General features: G+C 43.1%; 1 protein-coding gene across 1 annotated transcript in view; it reads right to left on the bottom strand.

The window, feature by feature from the left end:
- hdac7a (histone deacetylase 7a) overlaps positions 1-14,065 on the bottom strand; it is a 257,881-nt gene that overhangs the window by 103,988 nt on the left and 139,828 nt on the right. Inside the window, exons 6-8 of the mRNA XM_072911840.1 lie at positions 12,469-12,569; positions 12,268-12,390; positions 12,050-12,189 (exon numbers count right to left, since the gene is read on the bottom strand). Of these exons, the coding sequence (XP_072767941.1) occupies positions 12,050-12,189; positions 12,268-12,390; positions 12,469-12,569 (364 nt within the window). The remainder of the gene's footprint in view (positions 1-12,049; positions 12,190-12,267; positions 12,391-12,468; positions 12,570-14,065) is intronic.

Genomic DNA, 14,065 nt, shown 5'->3' with positions numbered 1-14,065 from the left:
TTTTATGGAAAGTACCATTCTCTACTAAAATGCATCTCAAGTATGATTAAAGCTGCAAGCAGCATTGGTCGGGCCCGCGTATTTGGCAGGTGCTAGTCCTAAATGTCCCAATACTTTTGTCTCCTTTTAGTCTGAAGTGTCCCAATACTTTTGTCTAGTGTACCTACCTTGTCTGCATTGTGTGGGCACGTTGGTGCTTCCTGCTTTTAAGCAGCCATCTTAAAAAAAAACAGCAGCGCAGCGGGTCTTTGAAGGGTCATAAAATCAAAACCGGAGCAGTTAAAAAAAAAAAAAGCGCTTCTGTCATTGTAATCACAAGGGTTCAATCTCTCTCCTGTGTTAGTTTGAAGGCGAAACGACAAACGCGCTCAGAGGAGTTCGTTTTTGAAGGAAGGTGACCGGTTTTTACAAAAAATTTTGTTTTGAAGGGGGAATAACAAACTTCCTGTTGATTTTTGCTGGGGGTTGTCAATTTATGAAATGTAGGTCTAAGTGAGACCTACATAGAGGTTTTTGTTTCATGTCTCTCCGACCTTCCCAGTGGGAGTTACAGGCAGTTTTGTCATTTTTTTCTTCCGAGGAGCAGGTTTTTTTTGCGTTTTATTAAAAAATTGCAGTAGAGCGCAATTTTGAGATTTGGGGTTAGGTTTTTTTTTTTAGATCGCAATGTTTGCCAGTCCTGATGTGTGCGTTCAGTTTGGTGAGTTTTGAAGCATGTTAAGGGGGGCAAATTACAGCTCAAAGAGGCAAAAGTGACTGTTTTTAGTACTTTTTTGTCTTGAAGGGGGTATTGCCAACTTCCTGTTGATTTTTGCCCGAAGATATACAATTATGAAAACTAGGTCTAAGTCAGACCTACATAGAGGTTTTTGTTTCATGTCTCTCCGACCTTCCCAGTGGGAGTTACAGGCAGTTTTGTCATTTTTTTCTTCCGAGGAGCAGTTTTTTTTTTTGCCTTTTATTAAAAAATTGCAGTAGAGTGCAATTTTGAGATTTGGGGTTAGGTTTTTTTTTTTAGATCGCAATGTTTGCCAGTCCTGATGTGTGCGTTCAGTTTGGTGAGTTTTGAAGCATGTTAAGGGGGGCAAATTACAGCTCAAAGAGGCAAAAGTGACTGTTTTTAGTACTTTTTTGCCTTGAAGGGGGAATTGCCAACTTCCTGTTGATTTTTGCCCGAAGATATACAATTATGAAAACTAGGTCTAAGTCAGACCTACATAGAGGTTTTTGTTTCATGTCTCTCCGACCTTCCCAGTGGGAGTTACAGGCAGTTTTGTCATTCTTTTCTTCCGAGGAGCAGGTTTTTTTTTGCCTTTTATTAAAAAATTGCAGTAGAGCGCAATTTTGAGATTTGGGGTTAGGTTTTTTTTTTAGATCGCAATGTTTGTCAGTCCTGATGTGTGCGTTCAGTTTGGTGAGTTTTGAAGCATGTTAAGGGGGGAAAATTACAGCTCAAAGAGGCAAAAGTGACTGTTTTTAGTACTTTTTTGTCTTGAAGGGGGAATTGCCAACTTCCTGTTGATTTTTGCCCGAAGATATACAATTATGAAAACTAGGTCTAAGTCAGACCTACATAGAGGTTTTTGTTTCATGTCTCTCCGACCTTCCCAGTGGGAGTTACAGGCAGTTTTGTCATTTTTTTCTTCCGAGGAGCATTTTTTTTTTTGCGTTTTATTCAAAAATTGCAGTAGAGCGCAATTTTGAGATTTGGGGTTAGGTTTTTTTTTTAGATCGCAATGTTTGCCAGTCCTGATGTGTGCGTTCAGTTTGGTGAGTTTTGAAGCATGTTAAGGGGGGCAAATTACAGCTCAAAGAGGCAAAAGTGACTGTTTTTAGTACTTTTTTGTCTTGAAGGGGGAATTGCCAACTTCCTGTTGATTTTTGCCCGAAGATATACAATTATGAAAACTAGGTCTAAGTCAGACCTACATAGAGGTTTTTGTTTCATGTCTCTCCGACCTTCCCAGTGGGAGTTACAGGCAGTTTTGTCATTTTTTTCTTCCGAGGAGCAGTTTTTTTTTGCCTTTTATTAAAAAATTGCAGTAGAGCGCAATTTTGAGATTTGGGGTTAGGTTTTTTTTTTAGATCGCAATGTTTGCCAGTCCTGATGTGTGCGTTCAGTTTGGTGAGTTTTGAAGCATGTTAAGGGGGGCAAATTACAGCTCAAAGAGGCAAAAGTGACTGTTTTTAGTACTTTTTTGTCTTGAAGGGGGAATTGCCAACTTCCTGTTGATTTTTGCCGGAAGATATACAATTATGAAAACTAGGTCTAAGTCAGACCTACATAGAGGTTTTTGTTTCATGTCTCTCCAACCTTCCCAGTGGGAGTTACAGGCAGTTTTGTCATTTTTTTCTTCCGAGGAGCATTTTTTTTTTTGCGTTTTATTCAAAAATTGCAGTAGAGCGCAATTTTGAGATTTGGGGTTAGGTTTTTTTTTTAGATCGCAATGTTTGCCAGTCCTGATGTGTGCGTTCAGTTTGGTGAGTTTTGAAGCATGTTAAGGGGGGCAAATTACAGCTCAAAGAGGCAAAAGTGACTGTTTTTAGTACTTTTTTGTCTTGAAGGGGGAATTGCCAACTTCCTGTTGATTTTTGCCCGAAGATATACAATTATGAAAACTAGGTCTAAGTCAGACCTACATAGAGGTTTTTGTTTCATGTCTCTCCGACCTTCCCAGTGGGAGTTACAGGCAGTTTTGTCATTTTTTTCTTCCGAGGAGCAGTTTTTTTTTGCCTTTTATTAAAAAATTGCAGTAGAGCGCAATTTTGAGATTTGGGGTTAGGTTTTTTTTTTAGATCGCAATGTTTGCCAGTCCTGATGTGTGCGTTCAGTTTGGTGAGTTTTGAAGCATGTTAAGGGGGGCAAATTACAGCTCAAAGAGGCAAAAGTGACTGTTTTTAGTACTTTTTTGTCTTGAAGGGGGAATTGCCAACTTCCTGTTGATTTTTGCCGGAAGATATACAATTATGAAAACTAGGTCTAAGTCAGACCTACATAGAGGTTTTTGTTTCATGTCTCTCCAACCTTCCCAGTGGGAGTTACAGGCAGTTTTGTCATTTTTTTCTTCCGAGGAGCAGTTTTTTTTTTGCCTTTTATTAAAAAATTGCAGTAGAGCGCAATTTTGAGATTTGGGGTTAGGTTTTTTTTTTAGATCGCAATGTTTGCCAGTCCTGATGTGTGCGTTCAGTTTGGTGAGTTTTGAAGCATGTTAAGGGGGGCAAATTACAGCTCAAAGAGGCAAAAGTGACTGTTTTTAGTACTTTTTTGTCTTGAAGGGGGAATTGCCAACTTCCTGTTGATTTTTGCCCAAAGATATACAATTATGAAAACTAGGTCTAAGTCAGACCTACATAGAGGTTTTTGTTTCATGTCTCTCCGACCTTCCCAGTGGGAGTTACAGGCAGTTTTGTCATTTTTTTCTTCCGAGGAGCAGTTTTTTTTTGCGTTTTATTAAAAAATTGCAGTAGAGCGCAATTTTGAGATTTGGGGTTAGGTTTTTTTTTTAGATCGCAATGTTTGCCAGTCCTGATGTGTGCGTTCAGTTTGGTGAGTTTTGAAGCATGTTAAGGGGGTCAAAATACAGCTCAAAGAGGCAAAAGTGACTGTTTTTAGTACTTTTTTGTCTTGAAGGGGGAATTGCCAACTTCCTGTTGATTTTTGCCCGAAGATATACAATTATGAAAACTAGGTCTAAGTCAGACCTACATAGAGCTTTTTGTTTCATGTCTTTCCGACCTTCCCAGTGGGAGTTACAGGCAGTTTTGTCTTTTTTTTTTTTCCGAGGAGCAGTTTTTTTTTTGCGTTTTATTAAAAAATTGCAGTAGAGCGCAATTTTGAGATTTGGGGTTAGGTTGTTTTTTTTAGATCGCAATGTTTGCCAGTCCTGATGTGTGCGTTCAGTTTGGTGAGTTTTGAAGCATGTTAAGGGGGGCAAATTACAGCTCAAAGAGGCAAAAGTGACTGTTTTTAGTACTTTTTTGTCTTGAAGGGGGAATTGCCAACTTCCTGTTGATTTTTGCCCGAAGATATACAATTATGAAAACTAGGTCTAAGTCAGACCTACATAGAGGTTTTTGTTTCATGTCTCTCCGACCTTCCCAGTGGGAGTTACAGGCAGTTTTGTCATTTTTTTCTTCCGAGGAGCAGTTTTTTTTTTTGCCTTTTATTAAAAAATTGCAGTAGAGCGCAATTTTGAGATTTGGGGTTAGGTTTTTTTTTAGATCGCAATGTTTGCCAGTCCTGATGTGTGCGTTCAGTTTGGTGAGTTTTGAAGCATGTTAAGGGGGGCAAATTACAGCTCAAAGAGGCAAAAGTGACTGTTTTTAGTACTTTTTTGTCTTGAAGGGGGAATTGCCAACTTCCTGTTGATTTTTGCCCGAAGATATACAATTATGAAAACTAGGTCTAAGTCAGACCTACATAGAGGTTTTTGTTTCATGTCTCTCCGACCTTCCCAGTGGGAGTTACAGGCAGTTTTGTCATTTTTTTCTTCCGAGGAGCAGTTTTTTTTTTGCCTTTTATTAAAAAATTGCAGTAGAGCGCAATTTTGAGATTTGGGGTTAGGTTTTTTTTTAGATCGCAATGTTTGCCAGTCCTGATGTGTGCGTTCAGTTTGGTGAGTTTTGAAGCATGTTAAGGGGGGCAAATTACAGCTCAAAGAGGCAAAAGTGACTGTTTTTAGTACTTTTTTGTCTTGAAGGGGGAATTGCCAACTTCCTGTTGATTTTTGCCCGAAGATATACAATTATGAAAACTAGGTCTAAGTCAGACCTACATAGAGGTTTTTGTTTCATGTCTCTCCGACCTTCCCAGTGGGAGTTACAGGCAGTTTTGTCATTTTTTTTCTTCCGAGGAGCAGTTTTTTTTTGCCTTTTATTAAAAAATTGCAGTAGAGCGCAATTTTGAGATTTGGGGTTAGGTTTTTTTTTTAGATCGCAATGTTTGCCAGTCCTGATGTGTGCGTTCAGTTTGGTGAGTTTTGAAGCATGTTAAGGGGGGCAAATTACAGCTCAAAGAGGCAAAAGTGACTGTTTTTAGTACTTTTTTGTCTTGAAGAGGGAATTGCCAACTTCCTGTTGATTTTTGCCCGACGATATACAATTATGAAAACTAGGTCTAAGTCAGACCTACATAGAGGTTTTTGTTTCATGTCTCTCCGACCTTCCCAGTGGGAGTTACAGGCAGTTTTGTCATTTTTTTCTTCCGAGGAGCAGTTTTTTTTTGCGTTTTATTAAAAAATTGCAGTAGAGCGCAATTTTGAGATTTGGGGTTAGGTTTTTTTTTTTAGATCGCAATGTTTGCCAATCCTGATGTGTGCGTTCAGTTTGGTGAGTTTTGAAGCATGTTAAGGGGGGCAAATTACAGCTCAAAGAGGCAAAAGTGACTGTTTTTAGTACTTTTTTGTCTTGAAGGGGGAATTGCCAACTTCCTGTTGATTTTTGCCCGAAGATATACAATTATGAAAACTAGGTCTAAGTCAGACCTACATAGAGGTTTTTGTTTCATGTCTCTCCGACCTTCCCAGTGGGAGTTACAGGCAGTTTTGTCATTTTTTTCTTCCGAGGAGCAGTTTTTTTTTGCGTTTTATTAAAAAATTGCAGTAGAGCGCAATTTTGAGATTTGGGGTTAGGTTTTTTTTTTTAGATCGCAATGTTTGCCAATCCTGATGTGTGCGTTCAGTTTGGTGAGTTTTGAAGCATGTTAAGGGGGGCAAATTACAGCTCAAAGAGGCAAAAGTGACTGTTTTTAGTACTTTTTTGTCTTGAAGGGGGAATTGCCAACTTCCTGTTGATTTTTGCCCGAAGATATACAATTATGAAAACTAGGTCTAAGTCAGACCTACATAGAGGTTTTTGTTTCATGTCTTTCCGACCTTCCCAGTGGGAGTTACAGGCAGTTTTGTCATTTTTTTCTTCCGAGGAGCAGTTTTTTTTTGCGTTTTATTAAAAAATTGCAGTAGAGCGCAATTTTGAGATTTGGGGTTAGGTTTTTTTTTTAGATCGCAATGTTTGCCAGTCCTGATGTGTGCGTTCAGTTTGGTGAGTTTTGAAGCATGTTAAGGGGGTCAAATTACAGCTCAAAGAGGCAAAAGTGACTGTTTTTAGTACTTTTTTGTCTTGAAGGGGGAATTGCCAACTTCCTGTTGATTTTTGCCCGAAGATATACAATTATGAAAACTAGGTCTAAGTCAGACCTACATAGAGTTGGAGAAGGCATTGGACCGTGTCCCTCGGGAAGTCCTGTGGGGAGTGCTCAGAGAGTATGGGGTATCGGACTGTCTGATTTTGGCGGACCACTCCCTGTATGATCAGTGTCAGAGCTTGGTCCGCATTGCCGGTAGTAAGTCGGACACGTTTCCAGTGAGGGTTGGACTCCGCCAAGGCTGCCCTTTGTCACCCATTCTGTTCTGAACTTTTATGGACAGAATTTCTAGGCGCAGTCAAGGCGTTGATGGGATCCGGTTTGGTGGCTGCAGGACTAGGTCTCTGCTTTTTGCAGATGATGTGGTCCTGATGGCTTCATCTGGCCAGGATCTTCAGCTCTCGCTGGATCGGTTCGCAGCCGAGTGTAAAGCGACTGGGATGAGAATCAGCACCTCCAAGTCCGAGTCCATGGTTCTCTCCCGGAAAAGGGTGGAGTGCCATCTCCGGGTTGGGGAGGAGACCCTGCCCCAAGTGGAGGAGTTCAAGTACCTCGGAGTCTTGTTCACGAGTGAGGGAAGAGTGGATGGTGAGATCGACAGGCGGATCGGTGCGGCATCTTCAGTAATGCGGACGCTGTATCGATCCGTTGTGGTGAAGAAGGAGCTGAGCCGGAAGGCAAAGCTCTCAATTTACCGGTCGATCTACGTTCCCATCCTCACCTATGGTCATGAGCTTTGGGTTATGACCGAAAGGACAAGAACACGGGTACAAGCGGCCCAAATGAGTTTCCTCCGCCGGGTGGCGGGGCTCTCCCTTAGAGATAGGGTGAGAAGCTCTGTCATCCGGGGGGAGCTCAAAGTAAAGCTGCTGCTCCTCCACATGGAGAGGAGCCAGATGAGGTGGTTCGGGCATCTGGTCAGGATGCCACCCGAACGCCTCCCTAGGGAGGTGTTTAGGGCACGTCCGACCGGTAGGAGGCCACGGGGAAGACCCAGGAAACGATGGGAAGACTATGTCTCCCGGCTGGCCTGGGAACGCCTTGGGATCCCCCCGGGGAAGAGCTGGACGAAGTGGTTGGGGAGAGGGAAGTCTGGGCTTCCCTGCTTAAGCTGCTGCCCCCGCGACCCAACCTCGGATAAGCGGAAGAAGATGGATGGACCTCAAATAAGGGTGATATTTGCTTATTTTCTGTCTGATAAGATCATTCTTCTCACTAAGCAGATTTTATGTTAGAGTGTTTTACTTGTTTTAAGTGTTTTTGGTCCTAAATGATCTCAGTAAGATATTACAGCTTGTTGCTGAGATTTGATGACCTATATTGAGTAAAACATGCTTGAAACTAGAATATCAAGTGTTGCAAAGCTGTGTCATCAACACTCACAAGTATAAAAATACTTTTTTAAAGTCCTCATTTCTTATTTCAAGCATATATTTAGTGTTGTAGAGGTGTGCTCGCCTAGTTTCACGTATTGTTTCCTGTTCATTAGATAACTTCTTATCCAGTTTAAGACTAACCCTCTGATGCCATATCGTTCTAGTTTATTGATTAAAATATTGTGATTAATTGTGTCAAATGCTTTAGTTAGATCCATAAAAACTGCTGCCGCACATTTTTTTATTATCTATAGCATTGGTAATTTCTTCTGTAATTTCCATTAAAGCCATCGAAGTTGAAACATTAGCTCTGTATCCATATTGATTTTCTTCGAGTATTCTATTTTTATTTATGAAACTCTCTAATCTGTTATTGAACAGTTTTTCAATGATTTTAGAAAATTGTGGAAGTAAGGAAACAGGTCTATAATTTGTAAATTGATGTTTGTCGCCAGTCTTGTAAATTGGTGCAACTTTAGCTATTTTCATTTTGTTTGGAAATGTACCTGTTTGAAACGATAGGTTACTAATATACAGGTAAAAGCCAGTAAATTAGAATATTTTGAAAAACTTGATTTATTTCAGTAATTGCATTCAAAAGGTGTAACTTGTACATTATATTTATTCATTGCACACAGACTGATGCATTCAAATGTTTATTTCATTTAATTTTGATGATTTGAAGTGGCAACAAATGAAAATCCAAAATTCCGTGTGTCACAAAATTAGAATATTACTTAAGGCTAATACAAAAAAGGGATTTTTAGAAATGTTGGCCAACTGAAAAGTATGAAAATGAAAAATATGAGCATGTACAATACTCAATACTTGGTTGGAGCTCCTTTTGCCTCAATTACTGCGTTAATGCGGCGTGGCATGGAGTCGATGAGTTTCTGGCACTGCTCAGGTGTTATGAGAGCCCAGGTTGCTCTGATAGTGGCCTTCAACTCTTCTGCGTTTTTGGGTCTGGCATTCTGCATCTTCCTTTTCACAATACCCCACAGATTTTCTATGGGGATAAGGTCAGGGGAGTTGGCGGGCCAATTTAGAACAGAAATACCATGGTCCGTAAACCAGGCACGGGTAGATTTTGCGCTGTGTGCAAGCGCCAAGTCCTGTTGGAACTTGAAATCTCCATCTCCATAGAGCAGGTCAGCAGCAGGAAGCATGAAGTGCTCTAAAACTTGCTGGTAGACGGCTGCGTTGACCCTGGATCTCAGGAAACAGAGTGGACCGACACCAGCAGATGACATGGCACCCCAAACCATCACTGATGGTGGAAACTTTACACTAGACTTCAGGCAACGTGGATCCTGTGCCTCTCCTGTCTTCCTCCAGACTCTGGGACCTCGATTTCCAAAGGAAATGCAAAATTTGCATGGTTGGGTGATGGTTTGGGGTGCCATGTCATCTGCTGGTGTCGGTCCACTCTGTTTCCTGAGATCCAGGGTCAACGCAGCCGTCTACCAGCAAGTTTTAGAGCACTTCATGCTTCCTGCTGCTGACCTGCTCTATGGAGATGGAGATTTCAAGTTCCAACAGGACTTGGCGCCTGCACACAGTGCAAAATCTACCCGTGCCTGGTTTACGGACCATGGTATTTCTGTTCTAAATTGGCCCGCCAACTCCCCTGACCTTAGCCCCATAGAAAATCTGTGGGGTATTGTGAAAAGGAAGATGCAGAATGCCAGACCCAAAAACGCAGAAGAGTTGAAGGCCACTATCAGAGCAACCTGGGCTCTCATAACACCTGAGCAGTGCCAGAAACTCATCGACTCCATGCCACGCCGCATTAACGCAGTAATTGAGGCAAAAGGAGCTCCAACCAAGTATTGAGTATTGTACATGCTCATATTTTTCATTTTCATACTTTTCAGTTGGCCAACATTTCTAAAAATCCCTTTTTTGTATTAGCCTTAAGTAATATTCTAATTTTGTGACACACGGAATTTTGGATTTTCATTTGTTGCCACTTCAAATCATCAAAATTAAATGAAATAAACATTTGAATGCATCAGTCTGTGTGCAATGAATAAATATAATGTACAAGTTACACCTTTTGAATGCAATTACTGAAATAAATCAAGTTTTTCAAAATATTCTAATTTACTGGCTTTTACCTGTACATTAATGGTCCTGAGATCTCTTCAATAACCTTTTTTATCGTTTCCATATCAATTCCGTTACAATCAGTTGAAGTCTTAGATTTACATTTTTTCACGATTGTAACTATTTCCTGCTGTGTCACATTACTGAGGAACATGGAGTTGGGATTTGGCTCTATGGTATCATTATAGTCCTCAATTGCAACTGGGTCTGGAATCCTTTCTTCCAATTTTGGTCCAATATTTACAAAATAATTATTGAAGCTTTTATATTAACATTGCTGTATGTATACTTTTGACCCTCACATTTTCAGTAGAGCCATAATAAATTCATAAAAGAAGCAAACTTCATGAATGTTTTTTGTGAGCAACAAGTATGTGCTCCAATCACTACATCACAACAAAATAAGAGTTGTAGAAATGATTGTAAAGTCAAGACAGCCATGACATGATGTTCTTTACAAGTCTATGTACTAGAGATGCGCGGTTTGCGGACACAACCGCGGAGTCCGCGGATTATCCGCGGTTCGGGCGGTTGAAATAAAAAAAAATTAGATTTTATCCGCGGGTCGGGTCGGGCGGTTGAAATAAAAAAAAATTAGATTTTAAATAGATTCAGGCGGGTGGCAGTTAAACCAATTGGGAAATATATATACATAGTTAAATGTTGTTACCCACATACGAAAAACGAGCAGGCACCTGCAGCATATGCCACAACAGAAGAAGAAGAAAAAAAAGAGATGGACACTTTTACGGAGCGGAGAAGGGACGCCTCGCCGGGGTCCGGGACCGAGGCCCCTTCCCCCGAGAGGGCCCCACCGGGAGCCGTAGCTGAGGGGATCCGCGAGAAGGGCCCGACGCACGTCCAGGGTCACCACCGCACCCACTGCACCGACACCCCGCCTCGTCCGCCTTCGCCGCGGCCGGCGTCACGCGCAGCAGGTAAGCAGCTTACCTGCCCGCCACCCCCGTGGCCGGGGGCGCGTAACAGGGGTCACTCCGCGCGCAGTGCGCTCACGAAAGGGGTGGGGCAAGCAGAACTGGCGCTGCGGGATGAACCGAACGCCGGGTTAAGGCGCCCGATGCCGACGCTCATCAGACCCCAGAAAAGGTGTCGGTTGATATAGACAGCAGGACGGTGGCCATGGAAGTCGGAACCCGCTAAGGAGTGTGTAACAACCCACCTGCCGAATCAACTAGCCCTGAAAATGGATGGCGCTGGAGCGTCGGGTCCATACCCGGCCGTCGCCGGCAGCGAGAGCCGCGAGGGCTAGGCCGCGACGAGTAGGATGGCTCCACCCGGGCTCGCGCCCGAGGCTTCAGCGCGCACCGCGGGTGCGAGGGACATCGCACCTCCACGCGCTTGGAGGTGCGCTCAGCGCGGCTCCCAGATGATTGCTGCATTGGATCAGTCTCCTTTCTTGAACAGGCAAAAGCTTTATAACCTCACTAATGCCTTGCATCGTCTATATTAGATATATAACAACGGGCGGGTGCGGTGTTGATTAAATGTTAATTCGGGTGGATGGCGGATGGTTGACGACTTTTATGATGCGGTTGCGGATGAAATAATTGCCTATCCGCGCATCTCTACTATGTACACTTTTGACCAGGACTGTATGTAGGCTTCCTATGTTCACCTCATGCGAGAGTCCGCCTGCAGATGGCAGCAGCCCGTTTTCATTGTGGAAAGTGTCATTAGGCGAGCTGCAGCCTGAGGCTGGAGTGCTGCTGCTGCTGGGTGAGGAGTCTACTGGGACAGAAGGAAAGGAATTAGTCGGGCGCCGTTGCCGGGGGCGCGTAACAGGGGTCACTCCGCGCGCAGTGCGCTCACGAAAGGGGTGGGGCAAGCAGAACTGGCGCTGCGGGATGAACCGAACGCCGGGTTAAGGCGCCCGATGCCGACGCTCATCAGACCCCAGAAAAGGTGTTGGTTGATATAGACAGCAGGACGGTGGCCATGGAAGTCGGAACCCGCTAAGGAGTGTGTAACAACCCACCTGCTGAATCAACTAGCCCTGAAAATGGATGGCGCTGGAGCGTCGGGTCCATACCCGGCCGTCGCCGGCAGCGAGAGCCGCGAGGGCTAGGCCGCGACGAGTAGGATGACTCCACCCGGGCTCGCGCCCGAGGCTTCAGCGCGCACCGCGGGTGCGAGGGACATCGCACCCCCACGCGCTTGGAGGTGCGCTCAGCGCGGCTCCCAGATGATTGCTGCATTGGATCAGTCTCCTTTCTTGAACAGGCAAAAGCTTTATAACCTCACTAATGCCTTGCATCGTCTATATTAGATATATAACAACGGGCGGGTGCGGTGTTGATTAAATGTTAATTCGGGTGGATGGCGGATGGTTGAAGACTTTTATGATGCGGTTGCGGATGAAATAATTGCCTATCCGCCCATCTCTACTATGTACACTTTTGACCAGGACTGTATGTAGGCTTCCTATGTTCACCTCATGCGAGAGTCCGCCTGCAGATGGCAGCAGCCCGTTTTCATTGTGGAAAGTGTCATTAGGCGAGCTGCAGCCTGAGGCTGGAGTGCTGCTGCTGCTGGGTGAGGAGTCTACTGGGACAGAAGCAAAGGAATTAGTCCAAATGTACAAAACGTCTTAGAAATATTTGCATAAAGCAATAATTGTACCCAGTGTATCAGGTACTCTGTGTCTGACAGTGGGCGGGGCGCTCTCTTTGCGGGTGAGCGGGCTCTTTCGGGTGTTGAGATGCTTCTTGAGCTTGTGCTTCACTTTCAGGTTGGGCTCAGACGCTGACAAAGTCAACAATTGGGAGGTGATTTGACTTCAGTGATATTGTTGTGTCTTAAACGAGTCTTCTGAAATGTTACCTGCCCTGCGTAGTGGCGTTCTTTCTGAACCCTCGGAGGAAGGCTGTGACGGAGAGGAGACCAGAGGTTGGGACGGAACATTCGGGTCTGGGCCCAGTTTTCTGTGAGAACACACACAATGAACATTTGATGCAAGCAAATATGAGGAGCTCTGGATATCAAACATTAAGATGGGTCAAACTATATTGTGGTGCTGTGTCCCGTAGGGGTGTAACGGTACGTGTATTTGTATTGAACCGTTTCGGTATGGGGGGTTCGGTTCGGTTCGGAGGTGTACCGAACGAGTTTCCACACGTCTCTGTCAGTCCTCTACACAGCACCCAGCATTGTCCCACCCACACAACCATCTGATTGGTTACGTACAGAGTGGTAACAGCCAATCAGCAGTGCGTATTCAGAGCGAATGTAGTCAGTGCTTAGCGTTTAGCAGATAATCATCAGGCAGCGGAATCTCCCCAAATGATAATAAACACCTCCCAGTCAACTACTAGTAACATCACTATGAGCCCGTTCACGTTCTAGGGGTGGGGCGGGGGGCGTGGTTAAGATATATATATATATATATATATATATATATAAGAAATACTTGACTTTCAGTGAATTCTAGCTAGATATATATATATATATAAATAAAATAAATACTTGAATTTCAGTGTTCATTTACAAATACAACTCACAAACACTTTAGAGTTAGGCTCCACCATCAGAATGTGTACTTAAACTTATAAAGATCACATGTATATAATTCAGTGAGTTGATTCACCAAAACTAACCTGTTATACAGGAGGAAAAAAGCACACAGGACGTTTCAATTGTTCACAGACTGGTCGCGCTCATCAGAATGACAAGACACTTCCGGTCTGCAGGTGATAGCATTCAATTGGGAAGAAACGCCCTACTGCCCCCTACTGACCAATGTGAATACTGATAAATGTGTAATGACAGCTCCAAAAACGAATTCAAACCACAAAATAAAATAAATAAATCGACAAAAAAATGTGACACATTATGGGTGGGTCACATATGCATGTACAGTAGATGGCAGTATTGTCCTGTTTAAAAGTGTCACAACATTGCTGTTTACGGCAGACGAACTGCTTTACGGTAGACACTGTTGTTGTGCGTTGTCAACACGTCACTCAGGTCCGCCTGAATTTCGGGAGTTTTTCGGGAGAAAATTTGTCCCGGGAGGTTTTCGGGAGAGGCGCTGAATTTCGGGAGTCTCCCGGAAAATCCGGGAGGGTTGGCAAGTATGTCACTACCGCACCTTAAATTGGAGTCCTTAATCTCGTTATATGCAAATATAATGACAATATAGTCCATTCAATTATATTCTATTCTAAAAAAATATGTTAAAATATATATAAATGTTATAAATTATAATAATACAAGTATTACTACTACTATTACTAATAATAACAATTATTATTATTATTACTATTATCATTTTATTAGAGCAGTTGTAAAGATCATGATGTATCCTGACACAACCTCCTTGGCGGAGGTAATCCTATAGATTCTCAAACTGTGGTATGCTAGCTCTATCTCGTGGTACGCCAAAGAATTACCTCATTAAATACTCAAAGGCGTAAAATTT

Source organism: Nerophis lumbriciformis, linkage group LG01 (assembly GCF_033978685.3).
Source record: "Nerophis lumbriciformis linkage group LG01, RoL_Nlum_v2.1, whole genome shotgun sequence".
NCBI lineage: Eukaryota > Metazoa > Chordata > Actinopteri > Syngnathiformes > Syngnathidae > Nerophis > Nerophis lumbriciformis.
Note: the sequence above shows the minus strand (reverse complement) of the source record. Positions and strands in the feature narration are given on the sequence as shown.